The sequence below is a fragment of the Lonchura striata genome, chromosome 9, assembly GCF_050655825.1.
Source record: "Lonchura striata isolate lonStrDom1 chromosome 9, ASM5065582v1, whole genome shotgun sequence".
Lineage (NCBI taxonomy): Eukaryota > Metazoa > Chordata > Aves > Passeriformes > Estrildidae > Lonchura > Lonchura striata.
In genome coordinates this window covers 20,090,324-20,110,047 of record NC_140711.1, presented here as the reverse complement: position 1 = coordinate 20,110,047, position 19,724 = coordinate 20,090,324, and the positions used below count along the sequence as shown (strand labels likewise).

Genomic DNA, 19,724 nt, shown 5'->3' with positions numbered 1-19,724 from the left:
CGAAGGTCCGCTGTGTCCAAAGGATAGGGGGACGCGGAGGATCCGCCGGTCCCTGCGGCGCGGTGCCGCTCCGCTCCGCCCGGGCGCAGGCGGCGGCGCTTCCTCTCTCCGGCCGCCCTCCGGCGAGGGCTGTGGGATGAGTCAGAGACCCCTCGGCCCGCGGGCAGCCCCGGCCCCGGCGCGGCGGCTCCGAGGCGCTGCGCGGCAGGGCGCGCACATGGACGCGGCTCCGCGGCCGGGCTCAGGGAGAGCCGCGCTGCATTTCTGTTCGCACTCCTCCTCTTTCTCCTCTCCCCCCCTACCCACTCTGCTCTCAGAGAGGGCGGGAGGGGAAGGAAAAAGCAGCCACGGGGAAAAGCAGCAGGCCCACAAACAAATTTAAAAGAAAGGGAAAAAAATTAAATTCTTAAAAAAAAAAAAAAAAAAAAAAAAAAAGAAGCGCCCGGCCGCGAGTGCGGGCTCACATCGCCGCAGCTCGGCGCCCCGGGCTCACAGCGCCATGGCTGGCGCAGCTTCTCCTGCCCTGCTCGCCGCCTCTGCCCCGGCACCGGCTCTCCCCGACGGCAGCAACCCACATCGTCCGGCCGACCGGGCGGCCGCCGAGCACTCGGCACCGGGGCGGCCCCGGGCCCGGCTGCCGCGGCAGGGACGGCGGCGGGAGGAGCGATGCAAGGCGGGGAGGTGGAGGAGGAAAAGGGCGGGGGGGTGCGGCTGCCACTGCTGCTGGTGCTCCGTGCGGGGCTCAGGATGCTCCGCGGTGCCGCCCGACGGCGGCGGAGCGAGGAGGAGCCGAGCCGCGCCCGCTTCCCGCCTGCATCCTCCTGCCCGAGCCGGGAGGGGGGAGGCGAGGCGAGGTGGGGGGAGGCGAAGGGAGGGAGGGGCCGGGGAAGCCCCCCCGGACGCCCACGCTGCGCCGGGCTGTTGCCAAGGCGGCGGGGAGCCCCGCAGCCCCGCGGCGCCCGGGCAGGAGCCGGGCTCCGGGCTTAGAGAGAATTGCAGCTGCTCCCGCTCGCCCTCTTCTACGCAATCCTACGTGATCGAGGTTTGGATGAGAAATACCGCGCAGGCAAAGCGAGGCCATTGCAGCTCCGCGGCGGCTCTGCCCCTCCGCCCGGGCAGACCCGCCGCCCCTGCCCGCAGCCGGGCTTCCCCGGGACCGCAGCCCTCCCGGCGGAGCCGCCTGCCACTCGTGCAGCCGCCCCGACTGCCTGCCTGGCCACTGCTGACAACGCCCGAGCACCCAGCCTCGGCAGCCGAGCGTGTCGGTGGCTTTCCCTGCTTCTCCGAGGAAGCAGAGAGAAGGGACAGTCCCGAGGGCTGCTCTGCCGGGCGAGCTGCCCCCGGCCCCACACCGCCATCAGCAGGTGCTGGGCAGGCTCCCGCATATCTCCTGCCACAAAACCGCACGGAAAAAAAAATGAAGGTGGAGATACATCTTTGGTTATCTAGATAAGTAACTGCTGCTGCTGCTGCACAAGGACGGTGCTCTCCAGATTTCAGGTTCAAGTAACAGGTAGCGATGGTAGCTACCAGGTTAGTTAGGAGACGAGCAAGACACCTCGGGGAGCGCACAGGCGTCGGGGTGGAGGGAGAGGGGATCTCGGCTGGGAAGAGAGGACACAACGGCAGGACAGGATTAAGCCAGTCCTGAAGGTGTACGGATGATGCATGTTTCCAGCTGACAAGAGCATTTTAGACCAGTTGGTGACACTCCCTAGGAATTACCAGATTTAGCAAAATAATCTTTTTAACTACTTCACTTCTAAGTTCTAAAAAATTTCTGAATTCTTCACCTCTAGATTTCAGCTCTAAATTATTTTACTGTATTAGGGAAAAAAGACAACTGACCAACTATGTCCATAATGATTAACTAAACTCTGGCATTACTTCCTGATTTTTACTCTTAGTCTCTATGCATACCAAAACAAGGTGGAATCAGGTTCTCCAGGCTGTTGCTCTCTTTTTAACTACTGCCAACATTTTTGTTCAGATTTCACCATCCCAATCAATAAAGATTTTTCTTCCCTTTCCTGTAGCTAAAATGCTTCAGATTTTAATTTTCTCTATCGGATTATTTCACTTGACATCAAAGAATTACTGCAGTACAAGGTACAGGCATGGCCTCAAGAAAGCTGTTTGCAATCAGAGAATCACTGTCTGAAATGCCAGTGAATTATCCAAAGCTTCATCTTCAAAAGATGTGAGCATATCTTCATATCTTCTCAAGAAAGAGATTTTTTCCATCTATATATATACTTTTTTTGCTGATGAAAAAATGCCAGTTTATCCACCCCATATTACATAAGTTCCAGTTATTTTGACGTGTGACAAATTTGTTTTGTTGTGTAGCTGTAAACTTGGAGCAGCAGCTCTGCACCTAAAAATGATCCTAATCAGTGATAAAGTCAGTCACAGTATGTTTTTTCCTGATGATTAGTGGATCTGAAAAGAGAGTTGCTGCAACTCTTAGGAGGAAAGGCTTCTCCCAGGTCTTTCCTGCTTCTGCAGTGACTGAATTAAATTAAGCCAAAGCTTGTGAAACTGAATGTAGTGTTGCATTTGCCAACATGCAGGTCTGCCTTTATCTGTAGATGGCCAAGGAGTCCATCCACAGGGTTTGGTTCTGAACATGGGCACAGTGCCATGAGCTCCTGGTGACATAACTGACACGTACATCTGCATGGGTCAAATCATGCCCCAACTTCACAAAACTTCCTGAAGAGCCCAAGCTTTTATAAACACCAAGGAAGCTCAGAGTGGTCTTGAGATGGAGAATGGAATGCCAATCTCATCATGCTCCTGAACTGTCATTCTCACCAGTGAAACATAACCTTTGGTGAGCTGCCAAGTGAAACAGAAAAGTCTCCATGTGCTTTCATCTCTAATAGTGAAAGTTCTCTCCTTCAACTTCCATTTGGGGAAACAGGGCTCAAAACATCTTCCATTTTCATCTGTATCAGCCACTCCTCTTTGAGGGTTGTGCAGCCTACACTGTTCCAAACCACGTAGCCTCTGTGAGAGTCACAGGCTGCCTTCCTCATTATTACCACTGGAAGCTGAATTGTTTGAGCAAACTGGGCCAATATGGCATTTTTCCTTAAGGAACATAATTTTAAAACATATTTTAATATAAAATAATATCTATATTATATAGTTATTAAGGCAATTTTTCTGGCATGCCCCTTCTCTCCGGGCTTCCTCCTCACTTCAGTACCAGTCTGCAAAGCTGCACAGTGCACCCTATGAAAAACAGAATGCAAGAGTAGCACCAACTCATGAAATAACCAAGACAGACTGTTTTGATGACATTGGAGAGATATGCCAGTGCTCCTCCTGCAGTATGTGGAGAAAGACCCCATCTAGCACAGAGGAACAGGCAGAGGCTCAGACTCCATGTGGCAGCTGAAGGATCAGACTCGCTGTGCTCACTAAATATCCCTACCCCAAACATACAGAAGCTTCTGCATGACCAGCATCAATATTACAAGACACTACCATTTCTGAGGTTTCACTCTCTTGATAAATAAATTCATCTGTCCTTAGTGCTGAGGTTTAAAATGAAGGCCTGGCTGAATTTCAGGGCTTTGGTGACTTGAGCAGAGAAGAGATCTAGAATTGCATTCCCTTACCTTCCTAAACAGAATGATCTATCTAGGTCAAAACGGAGGTTATTGGCATCTTTCCTTAGTGAAGTGCAATAATTCCCGCAGGGTTGCTAACAGAATATCCTGTTTATTTTTCATAGAGCCTTCAAAAGCCATGGGCTGTGTTCTGTAGATTCAGTCATTAGGCATATTTCTGCTTTACTAATTCTGTACATATAGAGCTAACGACAGATACAAATATATGCAGGATTTTTACTATTTTATCTGCAGAGCTACTGAAAATGCATACATGAAAATTAAGGAAGAGATTTACATTTAATACCACTTTAAAATGTGTGTGCACATTGCTGTAGTTGAATGGGAAAAAAAAGAAAGGATCCCATCTCTGGCCAATAATTATGAATGGCCTAGTTCACGATTTTACAGCAGCATAGCAACAAATCTCTTCCAATAGGAAGGCACTGTTGAGTTTGAAAGTCTGCATGCAGACACCTCTTAAGAATAGTACCAAATTTCCACGCTGTGTAAATTACATCTAAAATGTGCATTGCCAGGGCTGCTTAATAAGCAGAATTAAGCCCATATCCATGTTTTATTAACTTTATTCTTTACAAGGTAGCCCCTTGTTTTATGTCTAGCATAATTAAAATTCATGCAGCTTTGGCATTCCCCAGTCTCTCTGCGTGGGCGGACTTTTTGAAAAAAAACCCATGCCTGGGTAACCTGATAAAAGAAAAGACAAGATCTTACTGCATTTTGCTCGGTTTCTGTGCAGGGTAATTCTGTTTACAATGCATGAGTTTGTATCTATGTTTGGATGCCTAATAAGAATTCACATGGCCACTTTAAATATGCTATTCAGGGAGAGAGATCTGGCCCTTAAACAGCAGCAGAGTACAAGAACTGGCCAGCTTTCTGGGCTGTTCTCGCTCAGCTGAGCTTTGGAGCTGACTTGGCCTTTTAATAAACACAAAAAAGCCTGCATCACCTGATTGCTATATTGAAATAATTCATTTAATGGGCCCTTCACTCCCCTTTTTGCCTTCAAAGATTCAATTAAACAAAATTTGCAACTCATCACAAGAAGTATTTATTAGTTTAGCTGCTGTCTTCCAATCCAACTCCAGCCTGGGGAGAAGTTGAGCCTGTCTAGATGTTAAAGCAAGGGGCAGGTACACATCTGGCAGACTGTAGAATGAAACCACAACTGCAAAAAGCAGGCCACAAGCAGTACCAGCACAACAAAACCAGCTGCAGCCAAGAAAAAGAGATAATTCTACTACTAGGATTTTATGCATTTACATTTTTTTTTTTCCTTTTTAAGAGAAGGTTTTCTAGCGGAAGCTTTTATTTGTCCTTGTAGACTGCTCACCTATATGAGGTGGAGGCAGGGCAACACAAGAAGGGTTCACCTCACTGAAGGGAACTGTGGGTATCTAGAAGTGAAAGTGTTTTGAAGCATTTTTCTTCAAGAAGCCTTCTGTATGAATGAATGGACTTTTGTCTCCAGGGTTCTGGAAGCACCTGTTGGGATCATTTCCCTGAAATGAAGCCTGAAAAGTAGCAGGGAGCTTCTCAAACTGTTGCCACATATAAAGACCTCCCTGCAGATAGGTCAGTGCCTGTCCCACATGCCAGAGCCAGACCTGGGGCTTGTTCAAGGTGGGCTCATTGCAAATCTGTTTTTATCACCTCAGCCCAAGAGTCCTGTTCATCAACATTCTGTCATTGCCTTCCCCAATGGGGTCAGGACATGAAAAGCTGCTGTCCTTGCAGTGATACTCTTCAGTTGTGGCTTCCTAAGCAGCAGGAGTCCAAGAGAAAGGGCCTGCAAACACCTCCCCAGTGACAGCTCCCTCACAGCACTTCAGTAATAAGGGCCCTTGCTGAAGGATCTCCCATCAAGGAGTAATGAAAGGATGGACACTGTCCTTGCAGGTCACCTTGTGCAGGACAGAGCCACGAGGCCACCCTTGCTGAGCCATTGGCACACACACAGCCAGCTGTTCCAGGCTTAGAAACACCCACCCATGCATCTGGAAAGAAAACTCAAGTATCTTCTTGCCTGTACTAGAGAATTTAAAAGACAGGACAGACAGCTTCCCCTCTTCCTTTCTTCCTCCTTCTACCTCCTCTTCCTCACTGGGTTTCTCCCAACACCCAGCAACATCCTCCACCCACTTCCTTAGGGATTTTTCACCTATGGCTACCTGTCAAATAGTCTTAAGCCACAGGAACTCGGAAGAGGAAAGAAAGCATGGACTTGAGAATTTCACTTCAGTTCTTACATCTGCATTCACAGTATGTTGGAAAAATACCACATCCCTTGTGCTTTTAATGCAGAGCAGAATCTTGAAGTGAAATAATGGAATAGCCACCACTAAACAGCCCCACTTGTGAGCCTGAGGCTGAATACACACACATCATGCTCCATGCATGCACACATCTAGACCAGATTCTCAATCCTTCAGATAGCAGCGCTTTTAGGAACAAGACAATTCCCACTTTTCTCCCTAGGAGAGGTCAGCCATCCCCCTTGTTCTCTTTACATCCTATTTGATGACAACTTGTAGCCCATTTTGGCCTATAGTTTCAATGATGCCAGAGATCCCCAGGTCCCATGGACACTGAACATGGTTGTGACTGGATTTAAAGGTCACCTGCATGAAGGTGGTGTGGTCTGGCTAGAGAGGGGAGTGAAACCCCACAGTGCAGCTCCAGGCCAGGGCCCCCAAGACCCTGGGTTCAGGTCTGAGAGGCTGTCCAAACGTTTCCCTCTCCCTGGGAAGAAGGAAAACTCCTCATGTTGTAACCATGCAGCCAGACACCAATTTCAACCAAAACCATTTTCAAGTGTGTCAGGAAAAGTCTTTCAATTTAAAGTTTCCATTAAGTTGCCTTTGCTGAAAGTCAAAGAGATCATTCCTGATTAGATCTTGGTGGACGCAAACCAACCCGATTATGTGATTGAGAATGATAAAAAACAGGGAGGGAGAGCAAAACCCCTATTGTGCTCCTCCAGCAGGGCTGTGGGACCATCTGCTGCTCCACAGCAGGTCAAGGCTTGGAGACTGAAGACATCCACCTCCTTATTGCACCTTTGTAGCACTGGCATAGGTCAAGAGGGAGAGGAAGCTGTCAAGAGAAATATCAAACTTTCTCCAGACCTGTAAATCTGTCCGTTTGCACATCATGGATTCTGACAGACCTAAAGAAGCCACGGAAAGTTCCCTAAACCCAAACTTTGCTTGTCCCTTCATTCAGACTCCAAATCCAGAAGCCCAGGATTTGCAGCCTGAGATAGGTCAAATTTCAAATCCTGTTGGGTCAGCAGAGCAATGCCTCACTGGGGCAGCCCACTGCTCTGCCACTCAGCAAAGTGTCCTTCCAGTTTGCAGAGCTTAAAAGAAAAGCAGCAGCTCTGGCAGGACCTGGTACTCCCACTGCCATCCAGCTCTGCAATCCAGGAGTGCTGGGACATTAATCCCTTCCTAGAAATGCCTCTGAAGTTACACGTATTCAGATTGCATCTTACTTAACAAAACCTGCTTCTTTCTCCTGCATACAAGAGCACATTCAACACTAAAAGTAAATATGAGATTAGAGCTGTCATGCAGCCAGGACAAGGTTTGAAGACTCGCTCATCCCCTGATGACCTAAAGTGCTGGGAGAAAAGGATCTGGGTGGATGCATTGCTTCCCCCACAAACCCCTGGCTTACAAGCACACCTCTTGCTATTTGCATTGTAATTTATTTCCCTCTCCAGCAATAAATCAACTCCTCTATCTCTTCAGCAAAATGAAATCCCATGTCCTCTTTCCCTGGAATCTGAGAGTTGCTGCAAAATCCAGACACCAATAAAGATATCAGTGGTCTGGAAGGAAATCTAAGTTTGCCAAGCATACAAAGACTAATGTTGTAGTAATTAATGATCGCAGTAAGTCTGGTGAAGAGAATAAACTGAACTGACATGGAAACTGAGTTCATAGAAACAAGTTTCCTTTTAACACATCCAGATCAAATCTCTGTGGATAAATTGTGCTGCCTGTATTACTTCAAGATTGGGCAAATTTTTTTTCCTCAGAAAGCAGTGACTCTGGGAATTGGAAACCATGACAGAGATACAACTAAGAGGAGCTTTCTGCAGCTAGGAGAGCCCAAGCCCATGCAGACACAGATGGAGCAATAGGGAGAAAAATGAGCAATGCTTATTTTACCAAATCGGTAGAAATACATTTGTATCAGTGCAGCAAACACCAGTATCACAAGTCACGAAGTCTGGTTACCACACTTCAGAAGTGGCAGAACAAAGATGATCTGAGGACTATGAAGAATATGGATATAGTGAAAGACATGAGCAGTTTGGTCTCTTGGTTGTAGTAATTAATCTACAGGGATTCACATGGGGCCACTCTTGAAAATGCTCTTGGTACTCGCCTGTGTTTAGCCTGTTAATACTGTGACTATTAATGGTTTGGTGTTGCTGAAAATCTGGCCACAAAAGACAAATGGTTGAGAGCCTTGGTATCCAAGAAAATGACAGAGAAAACTTAGCCCTGACTGATAAATCTCTCACATTTTTGAAAGGAGGGACTGTCTCAATTCAGCAAAGTCAGAGTGAAATCTGGAGGCTGTAAGTCAAGGCAAGGCTCATGTTTATTGTTAATATCAAAGGTAATTCATCAAGAGAACAACATGGCAAGACTTGTGATGGATTTGCTATCATTTCACCCTAAGAGCCAACCTCTTTCAAAAATAGATGAGCTGATATCACAGTGCACAGGGTACAAGGGACCCTGGAGAAGTCACCCATGTACTGAGCCAGCAGTACCTTCATCATCACTGACAAGGCTTGTCTGATAGTCTGATCTCTGCTCAGGCACCTGCAGCACTGAAAATGCCACAACTCCCTTAGGAATGCGGCTCTCTACCACCGTCAGCTGAGAAAGCCTACTTCTAACACCTAGTCCCAGTCCCATTTAGCTACAAGTTTCTTGCCCTATTGATTATGCCTGCCACACAGGACTTACTGGGCTTGTTTGGTGCAGTCCTGATTTGTGTTATGGTGGAGACTAGACTCGTAATCACAACTGGTCTCTTCTGCCTGGCTTCTGACACTCACCCAGCGTCAGTCGGTATTACAGCAGAAATCTACTCTGCAGAAAATCTTGCATTCAAAGTTGTGTTTCTTCCCCAGGTGAAATGAAAATGGGACCTTGTGGAGCTCACTGTGAAATGCCAGAAGAGAGGAAAGCACACTGATGCGGTAGAAGTGGTGGTCTCACCACTGTTCAGACCAAGTCTCTGCTTTTGCAGTAGGCAGAGCAGTGGCATGAAACTTGACACTGAAATCCCTCCGTGCTCATCTGAAATGGCCATTTCATTTCTCCCTTGCATGGTTTTGACAAAGTGATATTTTTCAAGAGAAAAAAGCGCCTTTACTGATTGCTCGGCTACTCCTTCTTGATGCATCCATCACAGCCTCCCAGCCTGTATGTACCACTCACACGTGTCTCTGACATGAATTACGGTTCCTGCCTTTTCTGCTCTCAGACTGTTAAACTCCTGAAGTGCCTAAAACAGAAGATGCAATAGCTGTTCTGACCACTTTCTATGGCTCTTCTAGGGCTTTGCAAGAACAGCTTTTGGACTTGGGCAGCCCCTTTTCCTTGCATCCTTTATTCATGACCCCTCTACAGCTTCTGTCTTGGACAAGGAATTCCTGTACAGTGTGATTTCTTTCTTCCTCTCTGGCCATGTTTGCCTGCCCTCCCTCTTCACATGCATGTTCCTTTTCTCACCTCAGGGACAGAGTTAGTGTCCCTTTGGTCTCCATCACAAACGGGAAAAAATATTCCGCTAAAGGGCTGCTGGAGCCAGCTACAAACAGGCCACTGATTGGACCTGGTGTCTGGAGACTATCCCAGTAAAACAGAGAGAGCAATGCCTTCTGTGAGTCATGGAGAAACAGGCAACAGACCCTGCTTACCCATATAATGATCTAAAGCATTCCTTCTTGAATGCTGCTGGGTCCTACAGGATGAGAGGACAGGATCCCCTGAGCTTCCCTTTCTACTCCCACAAAGAAAGCTGCAAAGTTGGAATTTCTGACCTCCCACCACTCCATGAGAAATATCAGTTGTCTGCTGTGGCACCCAGCAAAATGTCTAAGGCTTATCCTTGCCACCTACCCCCAGAACTTTTACAGGAGCCCATGGACACTCCTGCCCCAGCACAGGGGAAAGGAGCAGCCTCCAATAATGAGAGGAGCTGGCAAAGCAGCCAGCAAGACAAGAGATGCTGTAGAACTGCCAAGTGTTGTCAGATGTAGGGTAGCTCACAATAAGAGTTTTCATCTTTCATTATGATTGAATGCTCCTGCTCTAGCCTGTTGGAAAGACCATCTCCTGAGAGGCTATGGGCTCACTGAAGCTCATGCAACCAGGGGACAGGGTATTAGCATTTTCTTTTGGCAGATGCTTATACATAAGACCAGATGTGCTTGGCAATTAGAAAATGCACACATGTGGGGGTGAGGAGCCTGAATTAAAAGCCACTTAAGTGGATACTTGAGTAATTATTGGGAGGCTTCTGAAGAGACATTTTTGTTAGTAATTAAGGAGAAGATGGCTTTGTGCTGGGTACAGGCAGCAATATGGCAACAGAGATCCTCAGCACTCCATGGAGAGATGACCAGCTGTCCATCAGCTGCAGAAGCATGTTGGGACTTCCTTCCCAAAAAGCATCCTTCAGTCTTGAAAGAGGGCTGGAGCAGCAAATGGGTTGAAATCCTAATGTTCTCACAGTCTCAGATTATCTGCACCAGGGAAAAGGAGGCACAAAATTATTTTCATGGAACTGGTTATTCCTGAGGTAGCTCTTCTGCAGACTTAGGCCCCACTGGTGTTTCTGTCTTCCAGAGGCTCTATTTCAGTTTCAGAGGCTCTTTATCCCTGGGCAACCTCCCCATACAAAGGAAGTAAAGCAAAACATTCTGGGCAGTTCCAGCCTGGAGGAGAGTTGACTTATGCTTGACTTACGCACAGGGTTGTAAGGATGGTCTCCCTCCCCTAACTCATTTTCATAAGCCTGATGCAAGCTTTGTCGCTCATTTACTTGGCTTTGGGAACCCTTCTGTTTGCTAAAGAATACTAATAATACATGTTCCCTTCTCAATGTTAAGAGGCAAATCTATTATTTCTTCAGTCTATTACAGTAGATACTTCTAGAAACTCAAATACTAAACTAAATACTTCTAGTAGCTCTAATACCCATTTCAGCCCACCTCAAATGTTGTAAAATGTGGGGTGCAAGAAGGTGCCCTCAGATGAAAAAACTGCTTTGATAGGGCAGTGACTCAGAGCTACTTTTAAGTCTGCACTGATGAAGTCAGGCACTTAGGAAATTAGGTGTGTAGATCTGTAGCTACCAGGGCAGTGTCTGTCTCCTCATTACAGATGCAGGTAAAGAAGCCTGAAGACAGTAGCAGTAAAAGGAGCATATGCAACACAAACATGTCCTTGTGAAAGAGCATAATTCATGGACACTTCATTACCTTCAATAACTTTGAGGTCTTTGCTTATTCATCAGCAAGTCTTAGCTGTCATGAGCCAAAAAAACCCCCGTGAGCTGGGATTATCAAAGTCTACATAAATGAAGCAAACTTCCAGATCTCACAGGGATCTCCCCATAAGCTCCACCATCCATCCCTTACACTACCACTGCCCTGTGTGGGGTGTGTGAGAGAGCCCTGGGCAGCAGGCACCAGCTCTCACCCCAGTTAAGTACACCAGACTGACTCCTGCAAAGTTCATCTTGACAAAAAACAGTTGACATAAGGAGGTAGACACCAGGCACTTGTTCTAGAAAAGGATACATGCTACTCCCAGCCTTATTATGATTTGCTCATGGATAGCTCCAGCATTTATTGCAATTCTCTCACTTTTTTTTCCTTGACTCCTGGCACAATGTAGGGTCTGAAAAGTCTTCTTTCTTTTTTTATTTATTTAATCATTTGATATGGACTCAGCTTAAATTTGACCCAGCTTTGCAATTTTATGGGGAAAATAAAAATTGAAAAAAATTATAGAGAATTCATAAACCCTTGATCAAACAGGAAATATGCCCACAATATTGTGCAGCTTCAATTAAAGCTTTTCTTCTTAAAACAAAGGATGCTCCCTTGTGTTGTTTGAAACCCTGGCACTAGAGCAATTAAGAAAGTGAAACTGCCTACAAACTAAAGCAGAATGCATGTTTCATAGATCTTCATTGCCCAGGCAGAAAGAAATGTACACAGGGCATAAATAACAGCAGTCAGAGGACAGATAAGCTGAAGGACAATGCTGGCACAAGAGGAAACACATACAAACTGGCCAAGAATAAATTTAGACTAGAAATTAGACATGGTTTCTAGCAGTCAGAGGAGTAAGACACTTCCAACCCGTCCACTGGGCACATTGCTACTCTCATTCTGCTCCTTCTGTTCCAAGGAGGCTTTTTGTACGCATTTGTGAAAAATTTATTTGACACAGCCTACAATAACATGAACCAAAAGACCCTTTTTCTGATCTGTAGTACTAATACTTTCCATCTTTCAAAAAATCTAGTTTTAATACTCTAAGAATGGGGAGACATTTGATGTGCATTCAGTAGGGTGTTTTATTTAACCTTTGCTAATTGATCCATCTTAAAATATATCTATACTAATAGCCTTGCACATTTAATTGATGAATTAAAGTAAGCAACAACAATTATTGAGTGCTTTTTATTTAGTGGTATCATTAAATAAAGTGAAAGCAAATAAGATCCCATAAAATACAAATAGTCTTATCTAAGAGTTGTTAGGGATGCAGTGACAGGAGTGCATTCAGTTAAGAGTTTATATTGTTACCATCATTCAGACATCAGCTCCAAAGCTTATCTAATTTGGAAGCCACTCCTGCAGACTTTGCTATTGATTGGTGCAGCCTGCAGAGACACCACTCTCCACAAACTCATTCCAGAATAGGGAAGATGTCAGCTCCCACTTGTGGGGTCCCCTGGCCAGCTGGTACCCACATCTGTCTGCACAGATCTTTTCTGCTTGCTGGATAATTTGAGGATACCCGGCATCATCTGGGAGAGGAGGATTTTGTTGCCAGGGTGAGTTAGGAACAGATGTACCCTCAGCTCTTCACCCCACATGTCCCCTGACCAGCATGGCTGGTGTCTTGACTTAGCTACTACTCAGCCAAAGTGAAACATATGTTTATGCCCGTAATTTCTGCACTGAACTGCCATAGTGCCATTTAATGTTGTTCAGAAATGAATTGCTGCTGCATAATGTACAGAACAACAAATTCGCATTAGCTACATATCACAAATCAGATAATTACCAACCAAGATATCTGTATGCGTGTTCAACCTCTTACACGATGTAATAGGACACTATCAAAAAAGAGCTCACATTACAATGACAGTTTTGGCTTCTAGCACTTTGGCTTTTATTGTAAAAAAATTCTAATTTTCTGATTTTTATCTGCTCCTCCCCCCTGCTCCTAGTGGCGTAGGAATTATGATTATGCCAGCTCTAAAACCAGACTGCCTGTTTTTAAAGCAGTCTTTCTGCTTGATTCACAAGCACAGCACTGAAGCATTTGAGACACAAATACTGCAGATCACCTTCAATGCCAAGAGAAAGCACCGGCCTGACCAACTTCTCTTTGACTGCCCCCAGACCACGGAGTGACCGCAGGTGCGTACCCTCCTCCCCACACTGCACGAAATCAGGGTGATGATACTGCTTTTGTGAGCCTTCCCCGTAGGACAGCTTGCAAAGACACGTCCCTGGGGGGCAGATGGATTTCAGGGTGGGATTTTTCACGCAATGCAGGCAAGAGGGGCTGATGGAGAGGCCCCAGCTTTCCCCATGCTTGCACAGATGGAGCTGTCAGGAAGGGCTCCCTTTCTGAAGGGACCGACACTCTTCAGCTGCCACCTCTGACAGCTCCCCTCTGCTTGCAGCTCAGCTTCTCTGCACCTCGAGCAGAAGCCCAGCAGACCTGGCTCCCCCCTGGGAGGCCATACAGAGAGAGCTTGGCACAGATGCTGCAGAGCAGCCTTGGCCCCCCAGCCCCTCTTGCCCCCTCACCAGCTCTTCCAGCGTATTTACAGGATCCCTGGATTCGCACTGCAATAAATGACAAGGTTGCCACCTTGCTTCACCAGGACTTTATTTTTCAAACCCACAATCCTTCTGCCCCCAGAACTTTGAGCTCAGCAGCCCAGAGGCAGAGGAGATGGAGGTGCCACCAGGCAAGCAGTGGGGACCCACTAATCCCACCCAAGCCCACACTTCCCCAGGGCTGCACCAACAAAACAATTTTCACTGGCAAGACACTCATATGCATCACAGAAGCCCTGTCTTTCCAGTGTGCAAAACAAGGATTAATCCTGCAGCTTCCATCCCACTCTGGGGAAACACCAGGGCTTCACAAAGATGCTTCTCACTCAGATCCTTTTCCATCCTGAGTAAATAAGTGAGGAATCCAACTACAGCAGCATGACTAGAGTGACTGTGCCTCACAGGGTTATAGGATTACAGCTCTCAGTGCACACAATTTCAGAAAATTTCCAGGCTTTTTTTACACCTGTGAGTAGAGTGAAAAAAAGTAAAATACAGTATCGCACCAAGTTGTCTTCTTTTCCTACAATGAATTTTTGAAAAATGGAAAACAATATTGGGGTCACAGAACTATTTTATTTTACTTTAAATTAAACTTGTTTCTTTCCTACATTATTTAACCATTGAATGGTTAGTCTTAAGGAAACCTCAGAAGGCTGTAAACTTTCACCTGTTTTTGGGTGGTGGGGGGGAATTACAAAATATCTTGGAATACGTATCTCATAGAAAAAATTGGAAATGCAATTAGATAAAGACTTGGAAGAAGGTAAAGCTCCTCAGGCTATTAATTTATTTTTTGGGGAAGGGGGGTTTTCCAAAATTGGGAAAATATCCTACTTTGCCTTTAAATCCAACACTGATTTTTGTTTGAGGGCATCCTGGTCACTGCTGCACCTAGGCCAAAGCTTTCCCAGTTTTGTTTCCAAGGGCCTGTGGATTAGAACAAGCCTTTTTTTTTTTTTTTTTAATTTATTTTTGCATGTGGAATAGTTTGGATAAGATTGGAAGGGACTCAATGAATCCCTGTTATAAGAGACTGACACACAACAGAGGGGGACAGCAGTGGAATATGGAAAGTGGAAAGGGAGAGCACTGCCACACAAGGCGACCAGACCACACGAGAGCTGCTGCTGAAACTGAGACACAATACAAGAATCACCAGTGAAATGAGGAAATAAACCAAGTTTGACTTTCTTTTCATCATTACAGTGCTGTCCCCCTGGGGCTGAGCATCTACGTCGAGGCACAGTTAGTCCCTATGCAGGAGCGTGCGCTCTGTGCTGGAAGAGACGCGGCAGGTTCTCAACCAAACCCACAGGGATTTAAGAAAATTAGGATAAAATTAACTGTCTGCTTAAATCAGTGCAGAGCGGAATTTACACGGGAAGGACACCGCTACCGACTCCTGTGCTAACCCACGCTTTGTGAAGCGGCGCTCTGCCTCCCTTTCTCTATTTCCTCATTTTCAAGGCCGGCGAGCGCTCGCCCCGAAGGCCCCGAGCCGGCGCGCCCGCACGGCCCGGCGGCCGCGGAGCGGCAGCGCCGCCCAGCGGCGCCGGAGCCGCGCGCACCCTCCGGCCGGCTCCGGAGCAGAGGGAGCGGGGAAAACGGGGGGAAAACAAAACGAACCAAACAAAAAACCAAAGAAAAATAAATTAAAGAAAGGTAAGCGCGGAAAGGAAAATATATAAAAGGAAGGAAGGAAAAGGAAGGAAAAAAGGGAGGAACAAAGAGGAAAAGGGAGAAACGAAGAGGAGGGAAACTGAAGAAAAAGGGATAGAAAGAGGGAAGAAAAAGGAAGAAAAAAGGGAAGAAAAATGGATGGAAAAAGAAGAAAACAAATAGGAAGAAAAAGAAGAAATACGGGGGCGGGAGTGGAAAGGGGAGAAGAAATAAAGGGGAAAGAACAAGGGGGAAGGGAGGAAAAGAGTGGCAAAGGGGGACGAAGGAAAGGTGAAGGAAAAGAAATGAAAAACCAAACCTTAGAGTATAAACACGGAGGAATTTTTCTTACAAGGACCTGGAAGGTCTGTATGAATAAGGCAGGACTTCTGCACACAGCAGCCCTCTCACAAGGCAGAGTGGGAGCGCTCCCCTTGTGCTGAGCCGGGCATCCCTCCGCCGCCTGCAGGGCAGGGAGCTGCGGCTCCCGCACGCACCAAAGCTGCCCCGGAGATTGTACCAGGGGCCGGACTTGCTGCAGGCTCAGCTGGAGGGAAATGCAGCTGCTGGCAGCCCGAGATACTCCTCTGAACACCAGCGTTCAGAAGCAGGGGGCCGGACCCGCCGGGACAGCTGCCACCCGCCGCCCGCAGATGCGCAGCGTCAGACGCCTCTGCGCGACAAAACAGGCACAACTGGTCGGGCTCAAGGGTGGGCTCGCTGCTCAACAGAAATGCGAAATACGTAATTTGGGCTCGCGAAAACAACGCGTGGCCTAGAAAGGGGCGAAAGGAGAAGGATGCTCGGAGAGGAGGGGCGGAGGGGCTGGCCGGCGGCGGCGCTCCGCGGGCGCGCTGTGTCCCGCGGCAGCACCGCCGCCTGGCGCTCGGGAACACGGCCCAGCACCCGAGCTGCCCCTCGGCCCCGGCCCCGGCCCGCCCGTTTCCAAAGGCAAGGTTTCTCCTGCTGTTCCCAGTGAAATGGGACAGCTCTGCGCTCTTCTTAGCAGGGCTTTCCCCTCCATGTCACACGCCTTCGCACGCGTGGCAGCTCTGCAACAGAAGCGCAGGTGCCCTGTGCTGCAGATGACAGGTCAATGAAATCATCTGTTTCATCATCTCCCCATTAAAAAAAAAAAAAATCTGCATGCAGTTTGACAAGTGCTTTGTATTTGTGACATTTTACAGTGCTAGTTTAAAAAAAAAAAAACTTGGAAGAACTGAAAAGAAAGAAAATTTATTTCTCTGCAGGTCAAAAGCCTGCCTGTTTTTTTATTTGCAAAGCTTTATTCTAAGTCTTATTAACAAGTTAAAATCATAGTGTATTTTTTTTCTGTTGGAGTTTTGGACTAAGTGTGACAAATCTCGTTCCTTCCCTCCAAACTTTTTGGCACTGCACAAACCCCCAGATATGTTGTTGTCCCGGTGCTAAATTAAACTGCCTTTCCCTTTGTGCTCTGTACCTAGCAAATCCAAGTGCTAGAATTGCTTGCTGATAAATGTGAAGGTCTATAACTGACACTGGAAATGTCCACTTGCTTCCACATATCTTGCTCTGCTTTAAGGATCTCGAAAATCTGAGTGCAGGTAAGGTCACCTTCACTCCCTGCTGAAAATGCAACCAGCAACAGGGCAGAACAAATCACCTGTATAACAGCTCAGAGCAGCACCCCGCAGTGTGCCCGCCACGCTGGCCAGGGGACAGCACTGCGAAGGAGAAGGTGACTTTAGAGCAGCCAGAGGCAGCCAAGTCAGAAGCTGACCAGAGCCTTGGAGTAGGCATAGTTAAACACCTTGGCCTTGGTCTACAGGTAATGAGAGAGAACAGATGGGTTCAGTGCTTCTTTCCACCCCTTGCACACTTCCTTCCCCTCCTGCCTGGTCCTGGTCACTGCAAGCCAGAACTCACTCAGAAGCAGGAGGCAGCTGCCTAAACCTGTACCTGCAGTTTTTTCACACACAGTATTTACAAGGGAGGCAGCTTTTGCCCCTTTGCCATCTGTTTTAGCACAGTCATAGGAAGCTTAGGTTCTGCACCTAAGCAGCCTTTAATATACATCCAGCAAAATCCGGGGAGCATCTCTGGATATACTGCCAAATTATAAGGGACACCAATCAAACCAATGTACTAATGCACCAGCTGTAGATATTAGCACCTGTAGGGTAATGTAGCTGCACAGATTACAAAGAAAAACATTAGCTAACTAGCTTGGCCTTAGCTGTACTGCTTGTTCATTTGTCTGCAAGCAAGTTGTGTTCATTTGTCTACTCCTAGATCTGTTATTCATAGCTATTTGTTTATGTTGCCTTGAGCAGTTCTCGCTCTGCCAGTCATGCAAGCCCAACATTTGTAATTTCTCCTATAAAATAGGAAATTAACGTAGGAAAAAGGCTGCTACATACAGCTTTCCACTACAGCATTTATGTCAAGCACTGTATTCCATTTTAACAGAATAAACTGGGTTTTGCTGTATTGGCTAGTTGCTCGCCTGGGAAAAGGAAATTTCCATGGTTCCCTTGGTCCCATATCCTGACCCCACAGGAAGAACTGAGAATGGATAACAGGTGCAAACCTCTGAAGTTGTTCTCCTTTTTTCTCCCCTCACGAAACAGATCTATTCAGTATTAGTTTATTCAGTATTTAAAAACTTGCTGAAAATTAACAGAAAAAAAAAAAAAACTCACCAATGCAGCTATTCCTGTCTGAATACCCACTTTTCCTCCTCAGAAAAAGGTGTTGGGTATTGCTTTATCTCACCACAGAACAAGTACTGCCGAGCCTCAGTTTAAATGAGCTTGTGTTGCAAAAAAGCAATGCCTTTACTGCTATCTGCTCTCTGACTGGAAAATGCATTAAAAAATGAGAATGTAGCAGTCACTCATATCTCTGCCCTATTTAAATAAATCTTTGAGGTTACCTTGCCCAACAAAATCACACTGATAGAGCCTGTTACTTCTAATGCATCACTGCTTTCTCTCCTGGGTACTATTTTCCTTCCCAGTATAGCCTGTTTATACAATAAGGCATTTCCTACCCTGGGAAACAGGCTTTGCAGTGCCATTGATCACAGAAAATAATAAGTACACACAGGATACTGCAAAGTCTCAGTGGGCCAACACCAAGCTCTCCTCTTAGCAATTGTTCCAAGTAGGTTTTGTTTTAAACAAGGTGTCAGTACAGCCAGAACAGAGCCTTCTGTGTATCTGCAGCACAGCCCTGGGCAGCACAGGTATAAGATTAACTCCACTTGGAAAAAAAAGACTCAAAAAGAGCACCGTTAGTGTTCTACCTTGCTACTTATGCTAGGAAAAGTAAAAGCTTTCTATGGGATAGTTGTATTTTAGAAGAGCCTTCCCATTTTCTTGGTACTAATTACAAAGCATTCCCAGCCAGTGCCTGTTATGCCAGTGTGAACAACATCATGAAGTACAGCCACTTTTTGCTGGTGCTGAACCCTGACTCGGGCACATGATATCCCACCAAAAGCAAGATGTGCAAATGCTGTTCCTACTCACACTGAAATCTGGGCAATCACCTCAGGCTTACAGAGGGGCTGCCAGCAGCAAGCCAACCCCCACTCACCTTTCTCCTGCTGTTCTGGTGCTGGCAGCCCAGTGCCGTGAGCTCCTGTGCACTCCCCGGGGACCAGCGACATCCCTGGCACCCAGCCTGCAGCTGGGCACAGCCCCCTGTGCCAGTGTCACCTCAGCAGCAGGACATAGGCACAACTCAAACCAGCCTTCCTGGGACTCATTCAGGTAGGAAACACAGCCCTATCTTTTATTACCATCTTGAATACGAGCTGGCTGTGGGCTTCCCACTCCTCCTCTCACCTTACAATACCTGAGCTGATGGTTTCTGTCTCACAGCAGGGAAAAACGTGTCCTGCAGAGCAATAAACCCCTGGTTCATCTGTGTGTCTGCACAGCTGGAAAAACATGGGTCCAGGACCAGCTTTGCTTTTTGCAACACAGTGCAGCAACCCAGGCAGGCTCTGGGCGGGTCCCTGGAGGTTCAAGCTCTGTGCTCCTTGCCTCTGTGAGCTCATGGCAGGCTGGCACAGTGCTCCAGCTCCCCCCAGTGCTGCCTGGGTGCTGCCTCCTCTGTGGTGAGTGGGGTACTGGTCTACCACAAGCTGCCAGTCTAATAAGCTCTTGGGGGGCTCTGACCCCATGTTTCAGCATGGAGCAAGCCCCTCACTGCCATACTTGTTTTCCTGCTGTCTCACAGGCACTTTCTTGCAGCCAGTGAAAATTCAAAATGACTCTTAGTGAATAATTAATTGTCCTCAT

At 46.9% G+C, this 19,724-nt stretch overlaps 2 protein-coding genes across 3 annotated transcripts in view; one reads left to right on the top strand and one right to left on the bottom strand.

Moving 5' to 3' along the window:
- Positions 1-19,724, bottom strand: part of FGF12 (fibroblast growth factor 12) — a 222,767-nt gene that overhangs the window by 104,616 nt on the left and 98,427 nt on the right. The gene's annotated exons all lie outside the window — the stretch shown is intronic.
- LOC146766650 (uncharacterized) lies at positions 408-19,018 on the top strand. The gene is made up of 2 exons (XM_085587789.1): positions 408-13,341; positions 14,980-19,018. The coding sequence occupies exon 1, from the start codon at positions 500-502 to the stop codon at positions 1,451-1,453; it is 954 nt and encodes a 317-aa protein (XP_085443915.1). The 5' UTR covers positions 408-499; the 3' UTR covers positions 1,454-13,341; positions 14,980-19,018.

Excerpts from the sequence above, each read along its gene's own strand:
- LOC146766650 (XM_085587789.1), top strand. The coding sequence starts at position 500 with ATGGCTGGCGCAGCTTCTCCTGCCCTGCTCGCCGCCTCTGCCCCGGCA.